The sequence below is a fragment of the Rhipicephalus microplus genome, chromosome 5 (assembly GCF_043290135.1).
Source record: "Rhipicephalus microplus isolate Deutch F79 chromosome 5, USDA_Rmic, whole genome shotgun sequence".
Taxonomy (NCBI): domain Eukaryota; kingdom Metazoa; phylum Arthropoda; class Arachnida; order Ixodida; family Ixodidae; genus Rhipicephalus; species Rhipicephalus microplus.
Genome location: NC_134704.1, coordinates 6,792,333 through 6,818,614, shown reverse-complemented (window position 1 = coordinate 6,818,614; position 26,282 = coordinate 6,792,333). Strand labels below are relative to the sequence as shown.

Genomic DNA, 26,282 nt, shown 5'->3' with positions numbered 1-26,282 from the left:
CAGCGACCTCACCCCCAGCGGCCGCGCTGCCTAGTTTTCCGGAGGCGGCGAAGGGTAGCGGCGCCTAGGAGACGGCGACCGATTGGAGCGAGGGGCTGGCGGGGGTGTCAGACTGCGGTCAGAGGCTGGAGAACGGTTTCGCAGCGGCCTTGGTGTCTCGTAAGATGCGCTTCCAGGGAACGTTGGTGCTTGTGCAAAGTCGGACAGGTGGGATCTCGGTGGCCAGTCGTACCTCGGCGGCTGCCGGTAGTTACAGTACCTGGCAATGTGGCCTTCGACGCCACAGTTGTAGCAGATGGGTAGGGGTCGCTCGCCGAACCACTGCTGAGAGCGCTGGGCTGTGTAGGGTCGCCTAACCGAACGGGGTGGAGCAGATTGCTGAACGGGAGCTGCGCGCCTCTGTGGGGCGGGGCCGGGACGAAGACGTTGGTCATACCGCTGGTCAGACGCGAATGAGTCTCGGCGTGGCCACGAAGCCCTAGCTTCGCGAACGTCTGTCACACATACTGATGGTGGCAGAGGAGCGAACGGGGCCGGGTAGTAGGATGAACAGGTAGGCGTATGGCGGATGGTGTCGTGGAACAGTGTGTCTTGTCGCTGTAGTTCTTCCCGCACTATTGTCCGGATAGTAGCGGCAAGGTCGGCGGGCGGGCTCACGTCGACGCTGGCGACCGTTGTTACATTTGCCAGCCTACCAAATTTCGGGGCAATACGACGGGTCTTTAGCTTCTCAAAAGTACGGCAGTGACGTTGGACGGCGGAGACGGAAGTGAGGTCTTCCCTGCCTATCAAAAAGTTGTAGACGTCCTCTGCTATACCCTTCAGAAGGTGGCCGACCATGTCCTCTTCAGTCATGTACGGGTCTATGATCTTGCAGAGCATCAGGACCTCCTCTATGTAGGTGGTACACGTTTCTCCAGGAGTCTGAGCTCTTTGAGCCAACGTGCGCTCCGCGCTCTTCTTTTTTGAATCAGAGTCGCCGAAGCATTTCTTGAGCTCTTCAGTGAAACGATCCCACGTTGTTAAGGAATCTTCGTGGTTTTCGTACCACATCAGAGCTGTTTCCGTGAGAAACAGCGCGACATTTCCCAGTTGGTCGGTGGCATCCCAGCAGTTGTACCGGCTCACCCTTTTGTACTGTGTCAGCCACGCATCCACATCTTCTCCTGCTCTTCCCGCGAACGGGCGGGGTTCCATATAGTGATATCGAGGTGCAGCTGGCACTGACCTTTGTGTGGTTGAGAAGGCGTGACCTTCGCTCTCGGCCATGGCAGTTGGTGTCGGTGGCAGACCGGCAATACGACGGCTCCGGCGAAGTTCGAACAGCTGTGGCTCCGTGGTTCGTCGACCGGGAGACCTTGTAATGGTGTGGAAGCCTATCCGCAAGCGTGGCTTGTCCACAAAACTTCTCGCCCACTACACTGGCCCATTCGTTGTCCTTGAGCGCCTCAGTGCAGTAGATTATAAAATAGCACGACTGACAGCTAGTGGGAGACGATCAACCAAGACCGAGGTTACCCATGTGGCTCGCCTCAAAGCTTTTAGACTGCGGGACGATGCATGAAACGCGCGGTGCGCTTCGTCTGCGAAGGGGGAAATATTACGACGTGTATGTGCCGGATTGATAAGAGGGAATAGAAGTGTGGACTTGGGAAGAAGAAGATCTCTCGGCAGTTTTATCCGGTGCGGCCTCGCCATCCCAGCTTCCGTTCAATAAACCCCCGTACCCCTACTTCAGGCGTAACAATATATATATATATATATATATATATATATATATATATATATATATATAAGGTTATTACACCGAATTGTAAGGTAAATGTGAAGAAAGAAACCCACGGCAAGTTATCTTTTCGCCCACTTTTCTTTCTTCCCATTTACCTTGCAATACGGTGCAATAACCTCCCCTATATATATATATATATAGAGAGAGAGAGAGAGAGAGACAATACGTTATCTGTGAATATAGTGTCTCATGCATCATATTTTGCTTGAAACTTTCCACTATGATTTTTTCTCTATCATAAAAAGAGTGCAAGAACAACACATGAACAACGGGCATTTGTCTTCTGAACAACCAACTTGCCCAACTTACTAACGTTATGAGCTTTCTCTGCCAGTGAAATGTCGAAACTATTGAGTTTCAACATATGTTTAGAATATCCCTTGTGGGTCATATTTAACTCAAATCGCAATGAGTGTCTATTTGCTATCCTTCACAGGTCCGTTAATGTCTGCAGATGTTCAGAGTTGTTTTGGATGTCCGACGGATATTGTGTTTTTATTGGCTTGTCACTCAGAGTGGAAAATGTTCTTGTAGCTGTATACATCTGTGCCAAAACGACTTCCAAGTTGTGCCGATTTATTTGGCTTGGACAGCCTCGTTACGCAATAAGTGGACAAGGCATACATTGATGACCTAAGCATAATTAATTGATGCAATAATAAGCACAGTTCCTTTAATTAAACTAACCTCTCTATGCCCCTTTTCTGCATGAAGCTCTATGTGTTGCGTGCTATGGAAAGCGGATGCGATAGCGGGAAATTTATGCACGATGCTATTTTGCCAATTTTTTGTCCAAAGGTGTCAGAAACGGGCCAAAAAAATTTCGCACGATCTTTCATATGGAGAAGCCAACTGCTTGCTGAGTGTTGCAATGTGGGTGAAGGAAATTTAAGAATCAATTACATTATTTCCAGTATCTTTCGTACCTATAGATGTTGAGCGAACTACGCATGTAACTTCATTCTTGCAAGGTGTGGCGTCTTGCAAAAATTCGGTCTCATCGGGTTAATATAAGGGCCTCAACTCTTCCAGCTGCTTTTCAACAGCCATACAGTGCAGCCAATGCACCAGGCAATTTTCAGCTCAAAAGCTGGGTGTTTATGGCTTGGTGCACACAGTTGCTCAGACTTACCAAGACAGAAACAGCAAGAAATGAAACGTGGAAAACTGTGCTCTTTATTGCACCAATTAATTATATATCCAGGCCATCGTAGAGGGTACACGTTTCAGTATGAGCATATATAGGAGCTATTCACGTGATGTCATCCGCGAGAGGCGCTAGTTGCCATACTTATAATTTCGCGGGCAAACATCGTCGTACCTATGGGCATCAGCAGGGGGGTGCAATAGGCGCACTTGCCCCCGTGAAGCCACAACACTTGCCCCTAACTCAAATTACTCCAGCACTTCCTTTCTGCCTCCCCCAGCCATGACGCAACACGGTTTTGCACCCCCCCCCCCAAACAATATCCTGCCGACGCCCATGGTCGTAGCACAACCCAAATTTTTGGCAGCATGTATTACATAGATATTTTTTAAAGAAAACTGGTTAGTGAAGTGCAGCGCCACCAAACATCAGGCTGTCATATGCCAGATCACTGATGGACCACAGCTATGGCAGCACACTTGCTGGCACTTGGGAAGAGATCAATGAATACCTCCTTATCAGTTCTCACCAGCACAGCACACCTGCGCTCGTGTTTTACTCCTGTTGGGCATCACTGCTCTGTGAGCATACTGCTATAAAATTATGCATTCCCACCTCTCCAGTACTGTGGAGAGGCATCGTTAGTCATCGTCATATGAGCTGGGTTGAAAAACTTGCCCAAGTGTTCATCAACTGTGACGTACATTGAAGGGTGAAATTGTTATTGAAGCATTGTCTTCAACACAATTCTTATTTTAACGAAACCGACAGTAGTTGCTCAATTTTTTCCCCCATCTAGACAAAACATATACAAATAATCAGTCGGGTAGACATCGTGCGCTTATGCTTTCCAGCTAAACATAAAGAAGCTTAGTCTCAAGTAAGCACAATGAACTTGCTGGTACTGACAACACTGCAAAGTTTAAAAATACTGATAAACTGTATGCTAAGATCTTTGAGGAATAACAGTAACATCTAGAAAAAAACTGCTCTAATTTCTATGTTGTCTCGCAAACCAAGGCATTTCCACAAGACGTTTTTTTTTTTTTGCAAGCTTAATTCTGTTTTATGAGTGCACTGTATGGTTGTTCAAAAACAGACTAACAAACGTGTTTATTTAATCGAATTTCCCATACCCAAAAATACAAAATTTCCAAATGCTTACGTTTGGGTGAAAAAAAGGCATACACATCTGGGGATGTTCCTGAGAGCCAAAACTTACTTGGGGTCATTGCTGTTCGGTGGCGCTAATCTCCCCATAGGTGGGATGGCACCAGTGGCCCGCATGCACCTTGGCCAAGTTCCATGAAATCCAGTGGGTGTTCCACGAAAATCCCTTACATGTGCGATGTTGATGACATGGGCCAGAGCAGCCGATCGCCTTCCCATGCAGCCATGGTATGTCTGCTCCTGGACGGAGCCATCAGCGGTTGCAGGTGTTGGTGACAGCAGCAACCACCTCTCCCGAAATCACCGGCCTTTCATCAGTCTGGCTCTACTTTGGACTCATCCTCCTCACTAACGTTCGGCATTCGAGCTATCAGGGTGTGGACATGTTCATCATGTAGTGCACTGTTCTCCAGTTGGTTCTCATCCTTGCCCCTTGTAACGATTGTATTGTATGAGCCGTTACTTCCTTTCTGGTGGCAGGACACTAGATTGAGCGCGTCGGCATGGGCAAACACAGGGTTACAGAAGCAGAAGACGTTTGTACATATTTCTGCCCTTCATCTGTTCTCTAAATACGAGGTGAATAATTCTGTCTTCTTGTCCTTCCTCTCTTTGACGGTGGGTCCTACGAAGTGGGCTCTCCACGCACCATTTTTGCCAGACAGCATTTTCGACATAGTGATTATCAGGCATGCACTATAGTCGGGGTTCTAAAAATGCTGGCCATCGAAGCATGGCTGCTATGACCAGAACCAAATCTGCCACTTTCCATTTGGCTGCGCTAGTCCAAGAGTGCTACACTTTGGCCCTCAATTTGGCGAATGCAGATTGCACCAATTTGACGTCGTGCTGCATGAGCTTCCCAGCAAATTCTTGTGTCGGGCAAGTAGTGCAAAGTATACTGAGTGGCTGCGCTTTTGTCCTCGATTTGACCACTGCATTGAAACCACTAGCGCCATGCTGCACTAACACTAGAAAAACTACGTCTAGAAAGTGCAGCCAAATCGAGGAGACCTTTTATTAGGCACCTTCAGTGGCCTGAGGTAGCCCACAGCCCATTTATCACTTTTCAGAAAAGCATGCGCAGTAGGACAAGCACAATAATATAGCATAATTCGTCTTCGAAATTCTATCTAAAATTGTCAGTATATCAAGAGACTGCCTATAGTATGACACCACCAGACACAGTTATACAACATCTGACAAGTAGAATTTTATTATACATGCAACAATCATTTTGTAACACCAATACGGTTTGTTTTTTGTCACCTATACTTAAAATACGGAAAGAAAATATTTTGTAAAATGACTGAGACAAGCATACTTTGACCACATCACGAGAATCTCTCTCACAATGCAGCTATCCTATGTGTGTCAAAGTGGGGATTCTGCAACTAAAGTAAAGCTCTTGACTCTTGAAAACCACAATGGTGGAAAAGCATTGCTTGTCAAGTCAAATGTGGCCACTGACTCCTGGCCCAACCTAGGTAAAAAAGCAAAAAAAAAAAGACAATGAGCAATGAAATGCCACAATTCCAATCTTGTGGAAGCTACCTATAAAAGAAGTGGTGAAGCAAATGTCACAAGCTGCTTGCTTCCAACGCATGTCAAATGCAATGCTAAAGTCAGAGGCAGTGTCTGCGGGGGGTGTGAAGGGGCAACAGCCCCCATAAAATTTGTGCCTCCCTCTTCCCTCTCTTTCTTTGGAGCAAGCACAATCAAAACACAACGCATAAGTCTCACATTTCCCTCACCCCTAAAAAAATTAGTATAAAAACTTGTTGTTTGGCAAGTCGGTTGCTAATTTCTAAAAATATAATTACAGCACAAACAAAACACGGCACATTCACACACGCAGGCATCAAACACATACAGCACTCACACAAAACTTGACAAGAATACAGGCCCACTGTATTAGTGATATACTGTAAAAGAACTAGCAGGTCCTGGGTGCCCCCTAATCCTGGTGCTAAAGCTCTATTGCTTAAGCAAGCTGAACATGTTTGTACACTTATAAAAAAAATTTTGCTCAATATGGCATGCCACGCACCACAATGTAAGGCCCAATTGCAAGTTTCTAAATCTGTTACCAGAGTCCTTCAACACTTTCATTGGTCATGAAGCTTCGGCGAAAGTCTGATATAGAGACGGGAGCAACCACTAAGGGCGCCCTCGCCCATGGCAGGGCATCGAAATTGTACGGCACATGCTGGAGCTGTAAAACGTCATTAAATGTAGCCGTGAAGGTCGTCTTCAGAGTGATGTTAGCTTCAAGGGAATTTGGGAAATTTAGCGTCGAATGAGGCCTCGAAGCTAGAAATTTAATGGCATGCTGATTCCACTGTAAGATATGCCACCACTGTGAAAGCATGCTTATTTTTTCTCCTTAAGCATCTAGTGAACATTTGCGTACTATTCAGAGTTCATTAACAACTCTGGTGGTTCTTAATGCGTCGCGGAAGTGCAGTGGTTGCAGCTTTTGAGAATGTGTATCCAACCTTCCAGGCTATATATAGATGCGGTGTTTTTATATACGAAGATATATATCTTAAAGTTGCCTCACACTTACTAAACGAATGGCCACTTTGAATGAATCAGTGCTTTTAATTTAGCAAGTGATGAGGATCAAGCAATACTTCATATGATGTTTGCCACATTTTCGTGTTTTGTTTTGCCTTAATTTATCATTACCGTGCTGTAGCACGTACCAAGTTTGGTTGGCCATGCAATGTAGTTTCTCGGTTCTTTACTCTGCTGTGTACCTTAATCATGCTGTGTGTTCCCTGTCCTTTTTTATTGTTTTTACTGTAAAGGCAAAAGCCTTATATGTCTCCTCAAACATGAGAATTGACCAACTGTGTCCCCCGCTGGAGGCGTCAACATGTGATGCAAGAAGTTATCTTCCCGAGCTCATTACGCATTGATATAGAAAATGAAGTTTGCACGCTTTTACAGCTTCCGAAAGTTTTGTACAGCATTCTGGTGCAACTGCTCTTGCGCAGTCACCTTAGCAAATATCCATTAGTAGTGCTGAAGTCTTTGTTGCATGCAACGGATGAGTGCCTTGATTTTTTCAACCTATGAGGAGCTCCATGTAGCTCCACCTGTTCGACATACCACTTCTACACTTTTGGGCATCTCAATGCCTGTATGAATGAAAATGGCAAGCATTTCAGTTATCGGACTTCTGTATTACTTATGGCATGGAACGAGAAAGAGGCGGCCGTATGCTAACCATCATTAAAGGCTAACTCCAGCGATTTCTTGACCATGTCAAGGTTATAGTGTTTCTATGTTCCTGAGACACTCTTGTCACGAGCCCAATAGCTGGAATGCTCAAGAAAATTGAAAATAATTTTTAGTAAGCAAAACTGTGCAATACCAAAACCAAAACCCAACCGAGCGCCCTGTCTGCGTATGACATACTATTTGGTAGAGCCGGCGGCTGTATACTGGTTCTGCCTGCACGGAGTATGGAAACTGTGAAAGCTAGTTCAGCGAAGCACCGGCGAAACACCACAGAAGAAGGAAGAAAGCATTCCCATGCTATACCCGTGCCGAACACCGCCGCCGTCGCTTTGTGGAAAGCACAATAAACACTGTAGCGGTGAAAGTAGCGATGCCATCGACTGGGTCACTTCCGTCGACATGCCAAACACGACGTCACACAGACAGTGTTGCCAATAATTCTGGCAAGTGAGGTGAGCTTTTTGAGGCAATCTTTAAAATTCATTTGCAAATGATCAGTGCATCACTCAAACCTGTGATTTGGCATAAAGGACGAAAATGTGCAAAGGAACATACCCAGCGAATTTCAGTGAGATTCATTGACCTAGAGAAATCGCCGGAGTTGGCATTTAAATGCGTCATTATCCATTGCAGTTATGTCAAAAGGGCTCATGCACAGTGTTGATGCAGCCTCAACAGTCTCCTTCTCGCTGACGATTCCCGTCAATGCTTGGTAGGTGTGCAAGCTCTGCATCTTTTTGCACAGCACAAATACACTGTGAGGCCATAGAAAATCTACGGCACAGCGTCGGCAAAAGTTTCGGAACGTTGCGCGGTGATTTCACAACACCTCCGAGTAGCCACTGGTCCACGCAAAGGATGTCACTCTCCACTCTCATCGAAGTGCTTTTTGCACAAGTGCACATTCGGGGAAGCAATGTGAAACCACCAGCTTCTTGTCGCGCTATTGCGACATGCTTTCACTTTTCCCGCCAATCACGGTCTGTAGGCAGCGAGAACTTGCGAGACTTTTTTGTCATTTTTTTCGTAACCAGATCAACAACTAGGTACCCAGGAGGTATTCGGTATCCTTCCCGATCTTCAGGCACACCACAGTAGGCACAATAGCAATCATGTGGTGAAGAACTACGCGATGAGACGCCACGATATTATGCATTGACACATTAGCGGCACTAGCAGCCAGCATCCCTATGGTTTGATCAATGCCCTGCACTGAACGAGCGCATCGAGCCACTTTATCCCGCGCGGTGATGCAGCGCCGCCCCCTGGCCTCCGCTCGCAGTGCACAAAGCTCTCCCATAGAGTTACGGCGGAGCTTCACGACCAATAAAAGTATTGAAGAACCCTGCTGCTACTTTCCATTTGTTCAGAGACTGCAGGGACATTTGGATCCTTTGGGGCCTCTGGAGAGTAATGTCCAACTTTAACCTTGAACACCACGTTTTGGGAAGACACCGAGCATAGTTATGAAGGGTATTACAAACCAGTAACTGTGAATGGCATAGCTCTTCCACACCAGCTGTGCATTTGTGCGGCCTCGCACGCTTCTCAGCTCCAACTCCTGCATCAAAATCGAATGATGCATACAGTGATTTCAATAACTAGGAAACCCAAGTGACTATATCTTAGCAATAAGTACAGCAAAATCTCGCTAATGTGTTTTCCATTTGTACAGCTTTTCAGCATGTACACAATCGGGAAAGCAGAAAATAACCTATAGTCGGTAACCTTATAGTCGGCAGGTTACCTTAGTCGTTAGGTTGGGTTGACTTGGGTTACGTCAAGGTCACCATTTTCAATATAGCTGAAATTTACTGCAGGCTCAAGTATTAGACCCAGAGCAATAGTTTCGAAGCTGACCTTGTGGAAAAAAAAATTTGTTTGCCAAAAACAATATCCTGTTAAACAAAACCTAAAAGGAGCAAAAAAATGTGTTTCGTTTTAAGAGTAGTTTTGTTTATTGAGAGATAAACAGGTGTACATAATTCAAGTACAAACTAATCATATTAGAGGCAGTTGTACCATTTAAGCAGCAATTTCGTTTCAAAGAGTTCTGTTTAATGGGAGTGTACAATACATAAATTTTGGCTGCAAAAACTTTTCTGCTAATTCTGCGATTTCTCAACTATGAGTACACCTAGGGAAAAAACAGTGCACTTCTTGGTCACAATATTTATTCCCGCCAAAAAGCAAGTAAAATACAATCTTATGAGTCTATTATTTTTCTCACCTGTTGAATCACTTTTGAGGAAAAAATCACACATATGGCAAACTGCACAAAACACCTGTGTTTCCAGACTTTCTAGCTGTAAAGGAAAACTCGTTTGAGAATGGTAAGCAGTCGAAAGCTTGTGTTTAGTGGCGCAGGAGCGGAGAAGGTCATCAACCACTTTGAAAAGAAAGTAGCTGTCTCGGTCGGTAAGGAGCTGCTGAGGGGCGCAGTGGTGAGAGATGACATTCTCCAGGAGAAAAGAGCCCGTGTGATTGCGCATCGAGTAGCATAATTGGTTGCTACTGCAATCCAGCGATTTCCCCTGCTGATGTAGGAAAAGGACCAAGCAGACCAACGTCAACACGTTAGAATGGGTCTGTTGGGATGTCGAGTGGCTGAGCGCGCCCGCCAAGAGGGGTATTTGGCTTTTTTTTTCGTTGACAAAGGTCGCAAGCTGCAAAATAACGAGAGACGTCGCGGTACATGCCAGGCCAGAAGAAGCACCAGCGAACTTGGTTGAAGAACTGTGACACGCCGAGGTGACCGGCTATTGGTACATCATGAAGCTTAGTGAGAACAGTCTGACGCAAGTGAAAGAGAACAATAAATAGTCTTTCGGGGCCGCCAGGACACAAATAGCAAAGGGTACAATACACTATCATGGAGCTCAAACATTAGAAGAGAAAAGTTGGGCGTCAGCGATAATACCGTGCAAGAAGGTATCCCGCTGTTGTTGGATTCCAATGTCCTGAAAAGCAGAGAGAGAACATTGGCAGATTCGGTGGTTGTAGTTGAGTCACCGTCTGGTCAGTCGACAATATATTGAGACAAGCTTTGAACATCTTGATGCAAGCGGCCAGTTCTGTACAGAACTGAGTAGTCGAATTCTTGCCCAATGTTCAAGGTGGCCTGAAGGGTATTTCAGTGATGAAAGCCAGTATAAAGTGCGGTGATCAATGATGACTGTGGATGGCCGGCCATACAAATAAGCACAAAATGTGCCAACTGCCCAGACGAGTACTGAACATTCGTGTTTAGTGATGGAATATTTCTGCTCAGTAGCGAAGGTAGATGGACCACCTGAAGCTGTGCAGCAGGACGTCCATCATACATTCGAACATGACAGGTGTATTGCATAAACTGAATGTCATCAATTTAAAAACCGGTAAAGGCTGTCTAAAGTGATGAACGCCATCTTCTCACGGTTCATGTAATCAACAGCAATTTGCCAGTACGTACAACAGCAATTTGCCAGATCGATGGATGAAAAATATTTTTCGCCGTGAAGGCAATCCGGGGCATCGTATGTGCATGGCAAAGGTAGATTTCCTTCTTCACGACTTTGTTAAATAGCGATAATCCGTGCAAAATCTCCAGCTATTGTCCTTCTTCTTAACAAGTACAACAGGCGACAACCATGCACTGCAGGAATGGCTCGATGATATTTCGAGAAAACATTTTGTCGACTTCCTGTTGGATGATGCAGCGCTCAGCATGAGAAACAAGGTAGTGTCGGAGATGAATGGGACTCGCGTCGCCTGTGTCAATCCCATGCTTAACAACGGATGTTTGGCCGAGAGGGCGGTCGCCAAGGTCGAAGATGTCCCAGAAAGATGCAAGGAGGGAACGCAGGTGGTTAGCTTGTTCGGACGGTAAAGGCCGGTTCACGCTAGTGGCAAGCATGCGTCGCCATTTGACGTTCTCGGGCAGCCCTGCGTGGCTGTTTCCTTCGCGCACGTCCGCCGTTTTTTGCCGTTCGAAGAATTGGTCTGAGACCTATTTCTGTGCCGTTTGCCAGAGAGTGACACAGCCAATCAGCGACGGAGGAGCGACATGGGTGAGAAACTGTAATAAATGAATGCGTGGTTCTTGCAAACGGAAAAAGGCACTTAATTTCTGTGTGCCTATAGGGCGACACGGCCCAGTGCTTTGTAGGGGATGGGAGAAGGCAGATGAGATAAATAAGAGAGAGCACTCGCTGCACAGGAGCGACAGAAATAGAGAACGGATGTTAAAAATAGAGGACATGGTCAACACGGTCGAAGGAGTCCCGAGAATGGGGCACCACTTGGCGAAAGCTATACGACGACAAGAGATTGCGTACGGTGGGCCGATCGGCGACAGCTACACTGGCGTCGGAGATTGCGGGCAAAAAAATCGTGTTCAGCTCGAAATCCAGCAGGTGACTCCCCTTCACGCTATAAATGAGAATGTCGTACGTGTTGTTCTCAGGCTTGGTTTGAGCATTTAATAGAGTGTTTTGGCATCTCTGGCAGACTTTCCGCAAGCGTGAACCAGCCCTTAAGTCAGGCCCAATAGGAACGAGATTGGAATGTGTTACTGGAAAACTATGTTTCTGTATATGATAATCATAATTTTTATTAGTGACTGTGTTTACAATAATTTACAATTGTTCTAGTTTCTCCTTTACCTTTCTGTTAGTTTTGCATGCTAACGTACTGTTTAACTACTGGTGCCCCTATTTCATATCTTTTTATTGTTTATCACTGCAAAATACGGAGAATGTGAAACCAAACATGTCTCCCCTGCGATAATGCCTTTGTTGCAATGCAGATATCCTGACAATAAAATAAATAAAATCATCTAGGTTAATACACATTGCTCTGATGAATGGAGGGAGGACTGGTGTACATAGACCAGAATTCAGTACTAGTAGACAGGATGAGTTGTCTGTTATAGTGATGACAGTGTGAGGAAATGCAACATTGTGCGAGAGCAGGACATCCATATTGGAGGACACAATGTATAAACACCGTCTCGCACAGGTGGGACAGGAGAGATGCTTATGTAAGCAACTGTTTGTTGAGGGAGATGCAAGTGTTTTGTGGAACAGAGCTGGCTAGGAGGGTAACTGGGAGGATCAAGAGTAGGTGGAGCAAGTTGCACTACTTTGGCAGAACTGTCTATCAAGGCCAATTGTTCCGACAAAAAGTCATGGCCCAAAATTATCTCGTGAGGGCAGTGTTCTAACACATAGAACTGATGTGCGATGTTCGGCAATGCTGACATGAGCAGTGGTGCGATCTTGTGCGCGTTTCAGATTCAGACAGAGGCGTTCCGTACGATCGAGTTGCACGAGATTGGCCTCGAGCCGTGACAAATGCCACGACGTTCAATGTCACAGGAGCCAAGGTGTCACATGTCTGTTTTCATCCTTTTTTTCCGACGGAGGCGAAGGGAACGTAAGAGAGAATGTCCGAAACGAAAAGGATGGATTGAAATGGCTGCGAGATGGCATGGACTGGATTGAAATGTAAGCGATTGGCGCCTTTTCAGTATCCAGGCACATTAAGAACATGGCGTTTCCTTTCTTTGCCCCAGTTTTACGTCTCGCCTGAGCGGATGCTGCAGCACAGCAGAAACGACAAAGCGAGATAAATGATGCATTTAAATAAATTACTGAAAAAGAGTTCTGACAATGTTTTCGTATGTTGAAACAAACAGTGAGTAGCTTGTGCGAAGAGGTCGACCCTTCCACTGGATGCCAGCGAGCCAGTGGCCAGAAAATATACACCAACGTCAAAGAACATATCCCCCAAACCATTCCACGGTCACTCACGTTTGTGCCTCTTAGATAGCGGCGACGTCGTGGCGGACCTCATGCTGTGGCTCAGTCCCTCCTTGTTGTCATAGCCACCCTGTCTGTCTGTCCGTGTCAGTTGTCGTAGACAGACAGATGTACAGAGGATGTACGGTTTACCGATGAAACTCTTTCAAGCTTCACCCCCTCATCATTACTCACTGTGTGGATATGCTGAGTGAATGTCATGAGTTGGAGCTCCTCGGAGAAAAAAAAAAAAGACGACGAGGAAGTTGATAGAAGATTGGAAAAGGCGCGAGCACGCGCATCATATAGCAAGGCCCGAGGGCGCATGACCCCAGCGGCGATAGGCGCGCGAGCAGCGACGAGCTGGCATTGTCGACGTGGGCTTCGCAAGAGAAGGACGCATCGCTAGCAAACGCACTGGCGACGGGAGCGGCAGGACAGCGACTCGGCAGCCTGTGACGCAGGCGTCCCAAAAAGAAGACAGACTTCGACACGCTTTGAGGGAGGCTACTCGGGATGCAGCCGCCGGGCACAGCAAGCGCCGACGTTCCAGGCGCAAGCTCCCTTTTAATCAAGCCTCCCAAAACGGTCCCCGGGTGGCCACGTCAGCGTTGAGCACCGGGTATCGCCAGCAGCCGCTAGGCCCAACCACCGAGACATCGCCACGTCATCGACATCAGGCGACGACGACAATGGGCGACCACCTTGGCAGCGGCAAGGACGACGACTTTCGTTGAAAGCATCGGGATCCCCGAAGAGGACCCGACTGATCCCAGACATTAACGAGCCGCAAATCGGCTTAGTCAAGTAAGATAGGCCTGAGTCATGAGCAAAATTAGGAGGGTATAGATGGCAGACTACGTTTACGACAGTTTAGTCTGTAAAGGAATTAGTTTGGAGGTTTACTGTGAGACTTGTTACTCTTGGTCTTGCACACTTGTATATTGTTGTTGTTATATATTATATATATTTGTTATATATTGTTTGCTGTTGCATTTGTTGTAAGGGGATGCCGATGGAAAGCGCAGGGAGGCAGCGAATGCGGCTTATAAAGGTAGCCTAGAGACAAATAGCTACTCGCGGATGGGCATGCACATTGCAAGAAAAAGCCAGATGCATTCGCAAAAGGTAAAGATAATTACAGAAAGTTCCAGAAAGAATTATCTGCTTCAGACGCGGGAGGTCATTGGCGTTGAAATACAACTGAACGAGACAGTTCGAAAAGCACAAAGAGTTGGTCATAGTTATTATCGTGACACAAGGAGGGTCGTTAAAGTTGGCTGCGGTAGGCGCGGTAGACGAAAGAACAAGACCACTATGAAAGCACTGTGCCGAGGAACCAGCGAAGTAACCAGAGATCGGACGCTACCTAGGAATGCGGTTCTGAAGATGCGTCGGAGGAGTAATAGCGAAATAAGAGGCAGCAGCTGTGTCGAGCGCCTTAGACATTGGGTTGCGTGTAGACGTAAGAAGAAACTAAAAAAGACTGAACGTGAAGAAACATCAATGGAAGAAGGACGTTTCATACTGGAGGTTGGACTAAAAAAAAAAGTCGAGAGGTCTCTTTTTGAAGTAGATCGACACAAAAAAATTGTGAACATTTTTTTGAACAGTGAAAGTCGCAAGCTTTATGCACTTGAATTTCTGAGGGTAGCCGAACAGTGTTAAAGACAATGAACTCGTAGATTTGGTTTTCAAACGTGCAGTGTGTAGTTGATGTTTTCTCGAAAGTGCATTGTGTTGACCAGTGATCAGTGAAAGTAAAAGCGAGCACCGGACAAGAGAATGCAGGAAATTAGGGACCAAGCATACGGCAACAGTGTGACGGCGGTGAGTAAAAAGCAGTGTTTTGAGAAAGAACTCTTGGAAAATGGATCGAATTTCATGAGTAGGAGCCCCCAGAGAAAAAAAAAGACGACGAGGAAGTTGATAGATTAGAAAAAGCGTGAGCACACGCATCATACAGCAAGGCCCGAGGGGTGTAGCTCCAGTGGCAATCGGCACGCGAGCAGCGACGAGCTGGCATCGTCAACGTGGGCTTCGCAAGAGAAGGACGCATCGCCAGCAAACGCACTGGTGACGGGAGCAGCAGGACAGTGACTCGGCAACCTGTGACGCCTGCGTCCCGTGAAGAATACGGAGACCTCGACACGCTTCGAGAAAGGCTACTCGGGATGCAGCCGCCACGCTCAGCAAGCGCCCACGTTCCTGGCGCAAGCCCCCTTTGAAGCAAGCCTCCCAAGACAGTCCCCTGGTGGCCACGTCTGCGTTGAGCACCGGTTATCGCCAGCAGCCACTAGGTCCAACCACCGAAACATTGCCACGTCATCGACATCAGGCGACGACGACAATGGGCGACCACCTCAGCAGCGGCAAGGACGATTACTTTCATCGAAAGCATCGTGATCCCCGAAGAGGACCCGACTGATCCCAGACATTAACGAGCCGCAAATCGGCTAAGTCAAGTACGATAGGCCTGGGTCATGAGTGGAATTAGGAGGGTAGAGATGGCAGACTACGTTTGGGACAGTTTAGTCTGTAACGGAATTATTTTGGAGTTTTACTGTGGGACTTATTACTCTTGGTTTTGTACATTTGTTGTATATAGAAGGTGTGCCGTGTGTGAGGGTTTATTAAATGTGATGGGTTGTCTACCGAGTCTTGTCTCACTTTATCACCCGCAGCAGCAGCCACCCGTACTCCGTTACAGTGAAGTTCGTTTGTATGCCCCTTTCTCGAGTGCAAACTGAGGAAGCCAGCTCTCATATGTCGCTGCTGAGAATGAGACTTAGACTGGTTGTATGCAGTTGGTTTATTCACCCTGCGCACTCGGCGCGCTTCGGAATTCATCTCTGTAAACCCCCTCCCCGCACGTCTGTTGTAAACACTGCTGCACGGGGTCTTCATAAGTTCGTGCGAGGTGTTCTCGAGCAAAAGTCACGCCCCAAAGTTCGGGCACAATGCTCGAAATGCCTCCAGCCCACGAAGTCTACAACGCCATAGTCGTCGGGCCATTTAACGCAGCAGGGTTGCAGTCCGTGGTGAGCACTTGAAGTCGTAAATTGGAGCCCCGAGCTCCTTGTGTAGACGCTACTCACTGCCGTAGCTGTCAGACCCCCGCATTGGCCTACGCCCACCGCCTGGTCATACAGTCCGCTGACAGAGATGTTCCGGCCCCATCACTAAGCATTCTTCAATGCGCGATTCTCGGAAAACACCGCCATAGCCAGTTGATGTAGGTGCCGAGCACCGACATTCACCAGCAGCTCGTTTTTGTTTATCCGAACAGACGCCGCGTCGCTTCCCCCGGCTTGCTGTGAAATTTTTTTTTGAGCACGCCCTTCATGGGTAAGCGCGTCAATTAGCTCCTTCCACAGCCACTGCCAATCGGCGACGGTGAAGCCGTGCCGCAGCTCGATGGCTTTCGCCGCGTGTTGGGGATGTTCCTTCATGAAGGCGAGCACCATCGCGCACTGAGCCTTGGAAATGCGGAGAAGATGCTGTTTTTGGCTATTGGTTGAAGTGCCCTCTGCCATGATTTTGCTCGACTGAACAAACAGCTTCGAAAGTCCCCGTGTTTGAATTTTAGTAGTAGTGAAGACATGAGGAAAGTAATTGCTTGATACGGGGTTGTACTAGCACTGCCACTAAACATCCCGATAAATGGCGGTGCCGCTTGGTGCCATTTCAAAACGATAACAAAAAAATACATTTAAATTGTGCCATGTTAATTATTAATGTTTGAAAAGTAGCCCCAACCCATTTTAGCATGTAATAGTTATTTTAGATATAATAGTTAAACATTCCTCAACATGTTAAAACACTTCTCAACTTGCTATACGGTCCCCGAGCCGAGGTCACTATTGTGATGCGGACCTCCATTTCCTTCATTTGCTGTTCGCTTCCCTTTGTGCTCGCAACCGATGCAAACCACCCACTTTTTGACGTGACGAATGGAACACCTTCGTCCGAATCTGCAACGCCTACAAGATCGCACTACTGAGCACACACCAATCACAGCAGCTGTTCCACCATCGGCAGTTTGGACCACAGGAGTTGGCACAAGAGTAAGGACTTCCTTCAGCGGTGTTCCAAGGTCAGCGTTCATGACAGACACGCGTGCGGCAGTGTCAATGAGGCCTGTGACTGGTAAGTCGTCCAGGTCAACATTAATGATGTTCCAATGTGTGGGCAGGGTCAGTAGAGGATTACAGCATTGGGTTGGTACTGCAGCTTCACCTCCAGAGGTAGACGCTGGAAGGAGTTTGGGGACGGCGGTCAACAAGATGGAAGAGATCAGGAGAAGTGCGGCTGAATCGAGTGGGCGAGGAGTTGTCAGGCGTTAGCGACTCTGCGGTGACGAGCGTGGATTCCCAGCAGGTGGGCGATGGGCTGGAGGATAAAGCCATCGAGCCGACTTGGAACAAGCCCGACAGTGGTGCCAAATGTGGCCTATACGAGCACAATTGAAGCATATTGGCCGGTCGTCTGGTGCGCACCATTCTGCCGGGGTTGCGATAACATGGGGTAGCAAAAAAATGTTGGTGGGGCGTGACAGTGACGGGTGGATTTGGCAGGGTGTAGTCAGAATGATGAATGGAGCAGATGTTGTTTAAGCAGACGTTGGCCAATTCTTGCCTCATGCCAGTATGAATTAATAATAGCTGCCGAAATTGGGGGATATTGACACGAGAGGAGCCATGGCTTCAACTTTCTGGCGGACAATATGGACAACATCACCGGGACTTTCCGTAGAAGGCAGGGAAGGGTCTTCGCACGTGGTTGTCGCAGCTGTGGGCGAACTGGTGTAGAACACGGCGGCTTTCAACTTTTTCAAAACGCCACCATTCAGACATTATGTCCTGGTCCGTAGATGAATTCTTGAACACAAGAAGGTGAAAGGCGTCATCTGCTATGCCTTCGATGACATGGCCAACCTTATTGGTTTCAGACATCTGAGACTCCATCTTGCGTCACAAAGCGAGCACGTCCTGAAAGTACTTAAGGCAAGATTCAATGCAAGTCTGAACCCAACGCATGAGCTCATTTTGGGCAGCGCACTGATTCCCCACAAGCCTTGATTGATATGTGGGGTTCAACGTCCCAAAACCACCATATGATTATGAGAGACGCCGTAGTGAAGGGCTCTGGAAATCTCGACCACCTGGGGCTCTTTAACGTGCACCCAAATCTGAGCACACGGGCCTACAACAATTCCGCCTCCATCGGAAATGCAGCCGCCGCAGCCGGAATTCGATCTCTCGACCTGCGGGTCAGCAGCCGAGATTTCCCACAAGCCTGTCGTAAAGCTCCCGAAGTTTTTGATTGCATAACTCCCAGCCAGTCAGCTCTTTTTTGTGCGTTTCGTACTAGACCTTTGCGGCGCCTCTAAGATAAAAAAATCATGTTGGCCAGCATGAGCGTTGGGTCCCATTGCATACATTTGCCCACTCGCTCGTATGACTTCAGCCATGCTTTTATGTCAATGCCATCAGTGCCAGAAAAGGTACCTGGATGTCTCGAAGGCTACCGGCCAGGGAGAAAGCGCGGTAGTCGGTGAAGGGTCGGCATTGTTCCCTTCAGTCGCCATGGAAGAGGCAATTAGGTGACCACAACGAAGCTTCGTCTAGCGTGAAGTGAGTATTCAGCACCTTCCGCCAAAGATGTTACAAAAAGAATAAGTTAACTCGGTAAACGCACAGAATAAACTTAATGGTGGGCAAGATGGCACCCAGCTTGCAGGGTCTGTCCACCTCATACTCTTTTCTGTCTTGTTCAATGTTCTCATCCGCCCATTACAATATCAGCTAACCGCTTCTGGTGTTCCTAATACCCACGATGCTGATTGATTGATATATGTGGTTTAACGCCCCAAAACCATCATATGATTATAAGAGGAGCCTTAGTGGAGGGCTCCGGACATTCCCACCACCTGGGGTTCTTTGTCGTGCACCCAAATCTGAGCCCACAGGCCTACAGCATTTTCACATTTATCGAAAATGCAGCCACCACAGCCGGGATTCGATATTGCGACCCGCGGGTCAGCAGCCTTAGCCACTAGACCACCACAGTGGGGCAATATATCTTCACATTGCTGGTGGCATAGTTACACAGCTGTAGACAGTTCAACTCATGTTTGTGTGTACAACATTTGTACCTATTTTTAGCGTTATTTAGTAACTTTTCACTCAATAAAAAATTTATAACACCTGCCCTTTGCATGCTTCGTATAACACCGATTCTCATAGAATGTGGAATCTGCTAATTTTTTTTTTCGCTAACAAGTTGCAATGTGTCACTTGTGACCAAATCAGCTTCTCACTATGCCATTGGAATCTGCAAATTTTTTTTTTTTTTGCTAACAAGTTGCAATGTGTCACTTGTGACCAAATCAGCTTCTCACTATGCCATTGGAATCTGCAAATTTTTTTTTTTTTTGCTAACAAGTTGCAATGTGTCACTTGTGACCAAATCAGCTTCTCACTATGCCATTGGAATCTGCAAATGTTTTTTTTGCTAACAAGTTGCAATGTGTCACTTGTGACCAAATCAGCTTCTCACCATGCCATTCGTTATGTGCATAGTTCGCATTTGTTATGAGCAATCATATTTGCAACAAAGCCAAACTTTATTATAACTTGTGCATAGTCTGCAAAAACTACGCTGAACATACTTTTTGTGTGTAACTAGATTAACAAGAATTAAAGCTCAACCAATTTTTACATACATTGTCTATCTACAAAGTGATGCTGAGTATCTATGCAAAATGGGGGGTCAAACTACTAACACTTTCTCTACATCACGCAACGTCGTTAAGCTCTCGCAACAAACATTTCAGAGGTCCCCTTTTTTTTTTTTCAAGGCTGTTGTGACGGTGCCCCGAGGTATTGTTACTCACAAGTGCCACAGAGAAGGACGTTGCACCACTGTGAAGCTGATCTCTTGGTACGACAGATCACAGTTGCTGGTGCTTATTCCCCTGCCATGACCGTCTGGGGGAAGGCAAAAGACCCGAATTAGTTGCTTATTCCTAGGAGGCTTTTCAAGCTCCTCAAGCATTTACATTTTTCTGGAGTGGAGTATGCTGACAGTTCTCAAAGATAACTTTTCATTCATAGTTCTCCTTATTGGGGAAAAACAAAAAGTTGGCACTTTCATCAGTGGCCACTCAGTGACAATTGCATTGTGTTGTGCCTCCTAGCCTTCTATTGACCAGCAATCATCAATGAGAGAGACAACAGGGGTTCTAAGGCCAATGAAATGCTCAGAAGAGTATGATTTGAACAAATTTGTTATGCTTGTTTTACTCTTTCTAATTTAAATATTACAAATATATTGCTACGTACCAGTAGCATTGAGATGAAGAGGACAAAAAAGACAGACTGGCGCAAGCTAATCTGTATCGGTGGGGCGCTGCTTGCTTAACCAGCTGTAAATATAGCTGTGTCTACTCTTCTGAGTCGGTCTCCTTTTCGTAACACATTTGGTGGAGTGGTGCGATCCCCGTCCATAGAACTCCGAAGCGGAAGCTTGCTCGCAGCTGTCCACATGACCACTCAAGACTCGACTTCATCCTTTCCTGTAGCCACGCCTCCTGCCCAGCCTGCCAACCCAGCATCCGCAACAAGTTTCGTGACGCTCCCCGCCCTCAAAAACCCTGGCGTTTTCTTGGGCCGCGATGGTTCCAACGTCGACAACAAGTCAGCGCCACTAATAGGTAGGACTCCATGCTCATGCTCGCGAATGTCACCAATTACCTCGACGGAACCCCTCGTGTCTGGTATGACACCCATGAGCATAAAATTATCAACAGGGAAAGCGTCACTGAACAGATCCGTGAGCTTATTGGAAACCCCTTCGGTCGTCGACAAGTTGCGAAGAATGGGTTATCAACTCGTGCAAACTTCCACCCAGCCCTACTTAACTAAATTCAGGATGTCCTCCAACCATGCCACAAGGTCGACGTCAACATGTCCGAGCCTAAAAAAGTTGCACATATACCCAAACATATCGCCGACGATGCATTTAATTAGTTAGTATTGAACAACGTGTCATCTGTTCATGCCATTATTCACGAATGCCGCCGACTTCAACAAGCTAAAAGCAGGTGCATCTCCCATCAGTTCCAGCGCCTTCCGAATACCACAGTGAATACCACAGGTGGGAACTTGAAGCGGCCACTCCAGCTACGGTGGCACCGACGTCCCCTGACCCCTCTCTTTCAATTACGTTGCCCCTCATTCAAGCAGTTGTATTGCTGAAAATCGCCAGCTTGGGAATTCGCTCTATTTCACAGCTTCCCTTTACCAACTTCCAGTGCCAATACATGCCTGCATGTATGTTCATGACCAGTCTTCCTTCAACGTTTCGTCATCCATCTGCATAGCGAACACACAATGACAAGCACATCTGCTTCTCGTGTCAACAAATCGGGCATATTTCTCGCTATTGAAGAAGTCACTGGGGTCCTCTTGCAGAAGCTTCCCCTCGTACCTTCCATGCTCGTCCCTTTTATCGTCATGAGACCAGCCCCGACCATTTAGCCCATTTAACCCCGCTACTCCCCATACTCTCACAAATATGCTCGCTATGTACCTGTCGCCTGACCACCGAGACTAGGATCTTGCCTTACCCTACACAACTTTTACATATAATTCATCCCGTCACGACACAGCAGGCTTTTCGCCGTTTTACCTCATGTACGGAGGAGAGCCAACTTAACCACTGGATACAGCCACCTCAGCTCACACCTCGTCCAGCGGTGAGTATGCCTGCGACCCGATCATGCCCGGCAGCTCGCCTGCGCTCGGGTGATGGCATTGCAGACCAACCAACAGCATCAGTATGATGAGGAGATGTACATTTTGCTCTTGGTACCCTTACTTTGCCACATTACACGAGACCTTACCGTGTATTGTGTCAAGTAACACCTGTCACCTATGAGGTCAGCCCCATCTATCCATCATCATCTGCTGTGTGGTCCAGTAATGTTGTCCAAGTCTTGCAGATCAAGTCCTAGCTAAAAGAGTGCATCAGATAACAACCTCTAAAGCTCTGGGATGGTCATGCTATGTTCCAGTGGCATGGCGATGAAGAGGACAAAGAAGATAGACTGGCGCGAGCTAAACTGTATCACTGGCAATGCCTGCTCAACTGGCTGTAAATATACCTGTGTCTACTCTTCCGAGTCAGTCTCTTTCTCGTAACAACATTAAGGCTTCAAAAGGTCCTGAACCTACTGAGCACACCAGCTGCATGCTTCATATAGAAAAGAAATAAGCAGTATAATCATGTTTCCTTGACACAATTCTAAGCAGGGTGACTCATGTTGCTATGAATTGACATCAAAGAGCAGTTTTCGTGTGTGTGTATGTGTGTGTGCGTGTGTGTTTACTTTTCTAGTCTAGTCCACAGGTCTCATCCTACATGCCACATGATTAAAGAGATGTAACACCTCAAGTTAGAATGAATTATTCAAAGCTAGCTCTTTCATTATTAAATGTTCATTGATCTTTCTCACAGCCACTTGCATCTGTAAGCATGAAAACTTATTACATTAATTCAGCATATACTGCCTTTAGCTCACTAATGCAAAACATGATATGTCCAATACAAATTTAGCATTAAGCAGAATCTCAGTGAATGGAAATCCTTTAAACAGAACTGCTTAAACGGAACAAGTGCTTCTTACAAGATTGGTTTGATACTTGTATGCTGCACTCTTTTTCACTCACTCTCAGTAAACGAAGCTCCCGTTAAATGGAATACATTTTCCTGGTCCCTTCAGGTTTTCTTTAACAAGTGTCTTCTGTGTCGTTTCCTTGATAGTGCACTGGGTAGGTTCACTTTAAAATGTTTCCTCGGAAGAAGTATTTTTTATTATCGGGAACTCTCTTGATAAAAGCACGTATACACACTTCCGATGAGCCTTTAAGTATTTTTGACGTCACATGAATGCATGCATGTGAATGTGCAAACACAACCTGCTTTAACGCGTGCCCTGTGCTGGATATCACATGATACTAAATGCTTGCAGAAGACCCACCAGATGAAAGACTTGGTCTGGTTCCACACTGTGCCGGCCACCTCGCCGACAGCCAGAATTTCGCAGTATCTTCACAGGAGGTTTTTTCAACACTGCTTTCACCCTGGTCCCCTCAAGCCAGAAACTTCCTCGCAGGACAGATGCGTAAGCTGGTCGGCGAGACCGCAGCTTCCCCAGGGAGACATACGGGTTGTCTGGTGTTGTCAGCATTAGCACCACTCCTGCACACATTCTAAAGCTATTTTGTACGTGCTGTCTTCTATTGACATCAGAGTGATGCACTCTGATGTCTTTCGAAAATTGAGCTCACCTAAAAAAACCCATGAAGACAGAGTTTCAACAGCTTAAGTATTCATATTGTTACACCTACTTGAAGTTCCTGCAAAAGCACTCTTCCTGAGTTTGCCAGCTGACTCACACACTTGGAGTTGTACTTATGCCAGACTAATAAACGACTCTTTCGAGTGCTCAACTTTGACCATTCGTTCCATCATAATACAATAAAAAGCATCACGTCAATACTGTGAAAACCCACATGCAATGTGAGGTTTCTTTTAAAGTTTCACCTCGTGAGATTTCTACCTCGTATCGCATGAGCATCCAAAAGTTTTCAGCCTGGGCTTACAATTGAGTTGTTCTTTCATCATGAAGGCTAGCAGCAAAAAAGTACCATCTTGCAGAGGCTTCTTGCACAGAGTTCATATACAGATGCAGGGAGGAAAACTCCCCGTAGGGCTTATGAATTAAGACCACCGATTTCAAGGACATTATCATACACGGAGATTACAAATGAATGCTACCGTAAAAGTATGGCACGCATCGTAAGGCACTGGCAAAACTCCCAAGACGCCTGCAACACTTCACGATAGTAGTGTTTTGTTTTTTTTTTATTTGCCAACCAAAGCCAGCTAGCTATATCAATAGCTGTGTCTGTGTGGTGATAGCAGTGTGTGTGTGTTTTACTGAAAGCAGCTATGTTCGTATAGTGCTGTTGTGGCAGCTGACCCAAAGAATTACATACTGGGTTGAATTTTCCAACCACCTGTGCATGGTTTTCAGCATTCACGCACAACCTCCATGTAAAGTTGATGGGGCTTCTAGATTCACTAATTACAAGTGCAACTGAATGAAGCCGAAGCTCGAAGTAAAAAGTGCAGCGTAGGTAGGACTCGCAAGAACAACACATTTTCCTGGCCTTCTGACTCGGCGTGGAGAGCACACGAGACAAGAGAATATGAGGGGTGCCCAAAGCACCCCTCATATTCTCTTGGGTGCCTCAAAGCACCCAAGAGAATGGGTGCCTCAAATGGGTGCCTCAAAGCACCCAAAGGTGCCTCAATGGGTGCCTCAAAGCACCCAAAGCAGTGGTGGATGCGAGTTATGGCACGATTGCACAGCATTTCAATAGAGTGCATACTGTGTGAGTTGGTTGATACTCAACGTACGTATAATGGCAACGCAAGAGGACACAAAGGACACTACAACTGTCTTTCGTGTTTTCTGACATTGTGTTCCTTGCTGAGCTGTTCTAACATGAATTAATCTTAAACTCTTTATAGTGCTCTATTTATTTAGTTCTTTTCTAATAATTTATTCCTTGTGTCATTAGTTACCCAATCGCAAAATGCAGTAGTTACTCTCCTTCATTAAAAGATCTACAAGAAAGAGAAATATACACTCTGGGATGTCACCAGATTCTTTCTATCTAGAAAGCACTGTGTCAAAATTTGAAATTAAGTGATTCAATTAAAAACAGTTTTGTACAGTTACCTAGAGGGAAAACTGACACTGCAGCTCTGTTGTTTGCATGGAAATGCTAGTATGCGTTAAATCTAGGCTGGCAGTGTCAACAAAGAGCTCAGACAACTCGCAGACACACCTGGCTAGAAGCATTCTTTTTGTCAAAATGGCTAAATTTGTACTAATGAAGGGCATATTAAACGGGTTCGTTCTTAGCATAGCACAGAAACAACTATAATTTTACTTGAGAGCTGCTGCTTCGATGTACATTTTTATGAGACCTAAAATGTAGCAAAGGTGCTTATGCTCAGGTGCCAGATGACAAGATAATCCGTTCGCTTTATGACAGAGACTGTTTATGTCTTGTGCCGTTCAGTCATACCATATAGGTGAGAGAACTTTAATTCTACAATCAAACATAGGTCAATGAGGTCCAATTATAAAGTCCCATTGTACAGAAATTTCATTTGTGCAACCATGTTCATGTTTGAGGTCAAGCTTCACTTAACAAAAGCCTCACAGAGACATTTGCTGTCATTCTCTTGACAAGAAAATGGCCCTCAGGCCCTGCCTCGAGTGGAATCGTTGATCGCGACAGCATTCTGAGCACAATGTGTGTGTTTATTTGAAATGTTTGAAAAAATATCAGAGGTGGTTTAGGGGCCTTTTAAAGTAGGTGTGAGTGCTCATCTGAGTTGGCCGCACCTCGCAACATTGCCAATAGTACAACGTTGACCGATACCCTATGTGACGTTCCCGAGTAAGGCGAGTATCGTTAACATCAAAGAGCATTTGCACACAATACCCTGATTGGCGCTTGGCGAGGCTGTTGTGCCTCATCCCTCTCGCTTTGTCATCGGGTTGCTCTCAAGGTAGTTTTGGCTGCTTATGCCAGGAATGCTTTTCTTTTTCACAGGGGGACACATTCATAGCACCCACATCGTTTTATTCCTCACCTTGCGGGTCACCCTGTTCACAAACAGGGTCACCAAAGCTCGAGTGCACACAGTCTTCAGTGCTCCTCAGCTGTGGGCCGCTTGTTTATTATGATATTCAAATGGGCGTTTTGAACTGACGCAAAGTTTTCCCGAGTTAATAATACTAGCATTAATTATGCAATGTGTTAGATCCTTTAAAATTCAATTTCAGGACTACTAGACCCAAAGCTATAAATTGCAGTACAAAAGTCGCAAATAGAACTTTTACTGTCAGGGGTCCTTTAAGGTCATGAGCTCCAACACCCTCACCTATTAAAAAGTTTGATTTGACACAATGCCGATAAAACTACTTCACAAATAGGGCTATGCAAATATAGCAGCCATGTGATGATTTGTAGCCAAAAGATGTAGCTCACAATAAGTG

The 26,282-nt window shown here is 46.2% G+C and overlaps 1 protein-coding gene across 5 annotated transcripts in view; it reads right to left on the bottom strand.

Annotated features, from left to right (window-relative positions):
* Nucleotides 1-5,294: 5,294 nt before the first annotated feature.
* The window catches only part of LOC119175078 (F-box only protein 9), a 58,689-nt gene continuing 37,701 nt past the window's right edge, over nucleotides 5,295-26,282 (bottom strand). For all 5 annotated transcript variants that reach the window (XM_075894758.1, XM_037426289.2, XM_037426290.2 and 2 more), the window contains 3 exons: nucleotides 23,181-23,401; nucleotides 8,840-8,916; nucleotides 5,295-5,589 (listed from right to left, as the gene is read on the bottom strand). In XM_075894758.1, the coding sequence (XP_075750873.1) occupies nucleotides 5,481-5,589; nucleotides 8,840-8,916; nucleotides 23,181-23,401 (407 nt within the window). In that variant the 3' untranslated portion in view covers nucleotides 5,295-5,480. The remainder of the gene's footprint in view (nucleotides 5,590-8,839; nucleotides 8,917-23,180; nucleotides 23,402-26,282) is intronic.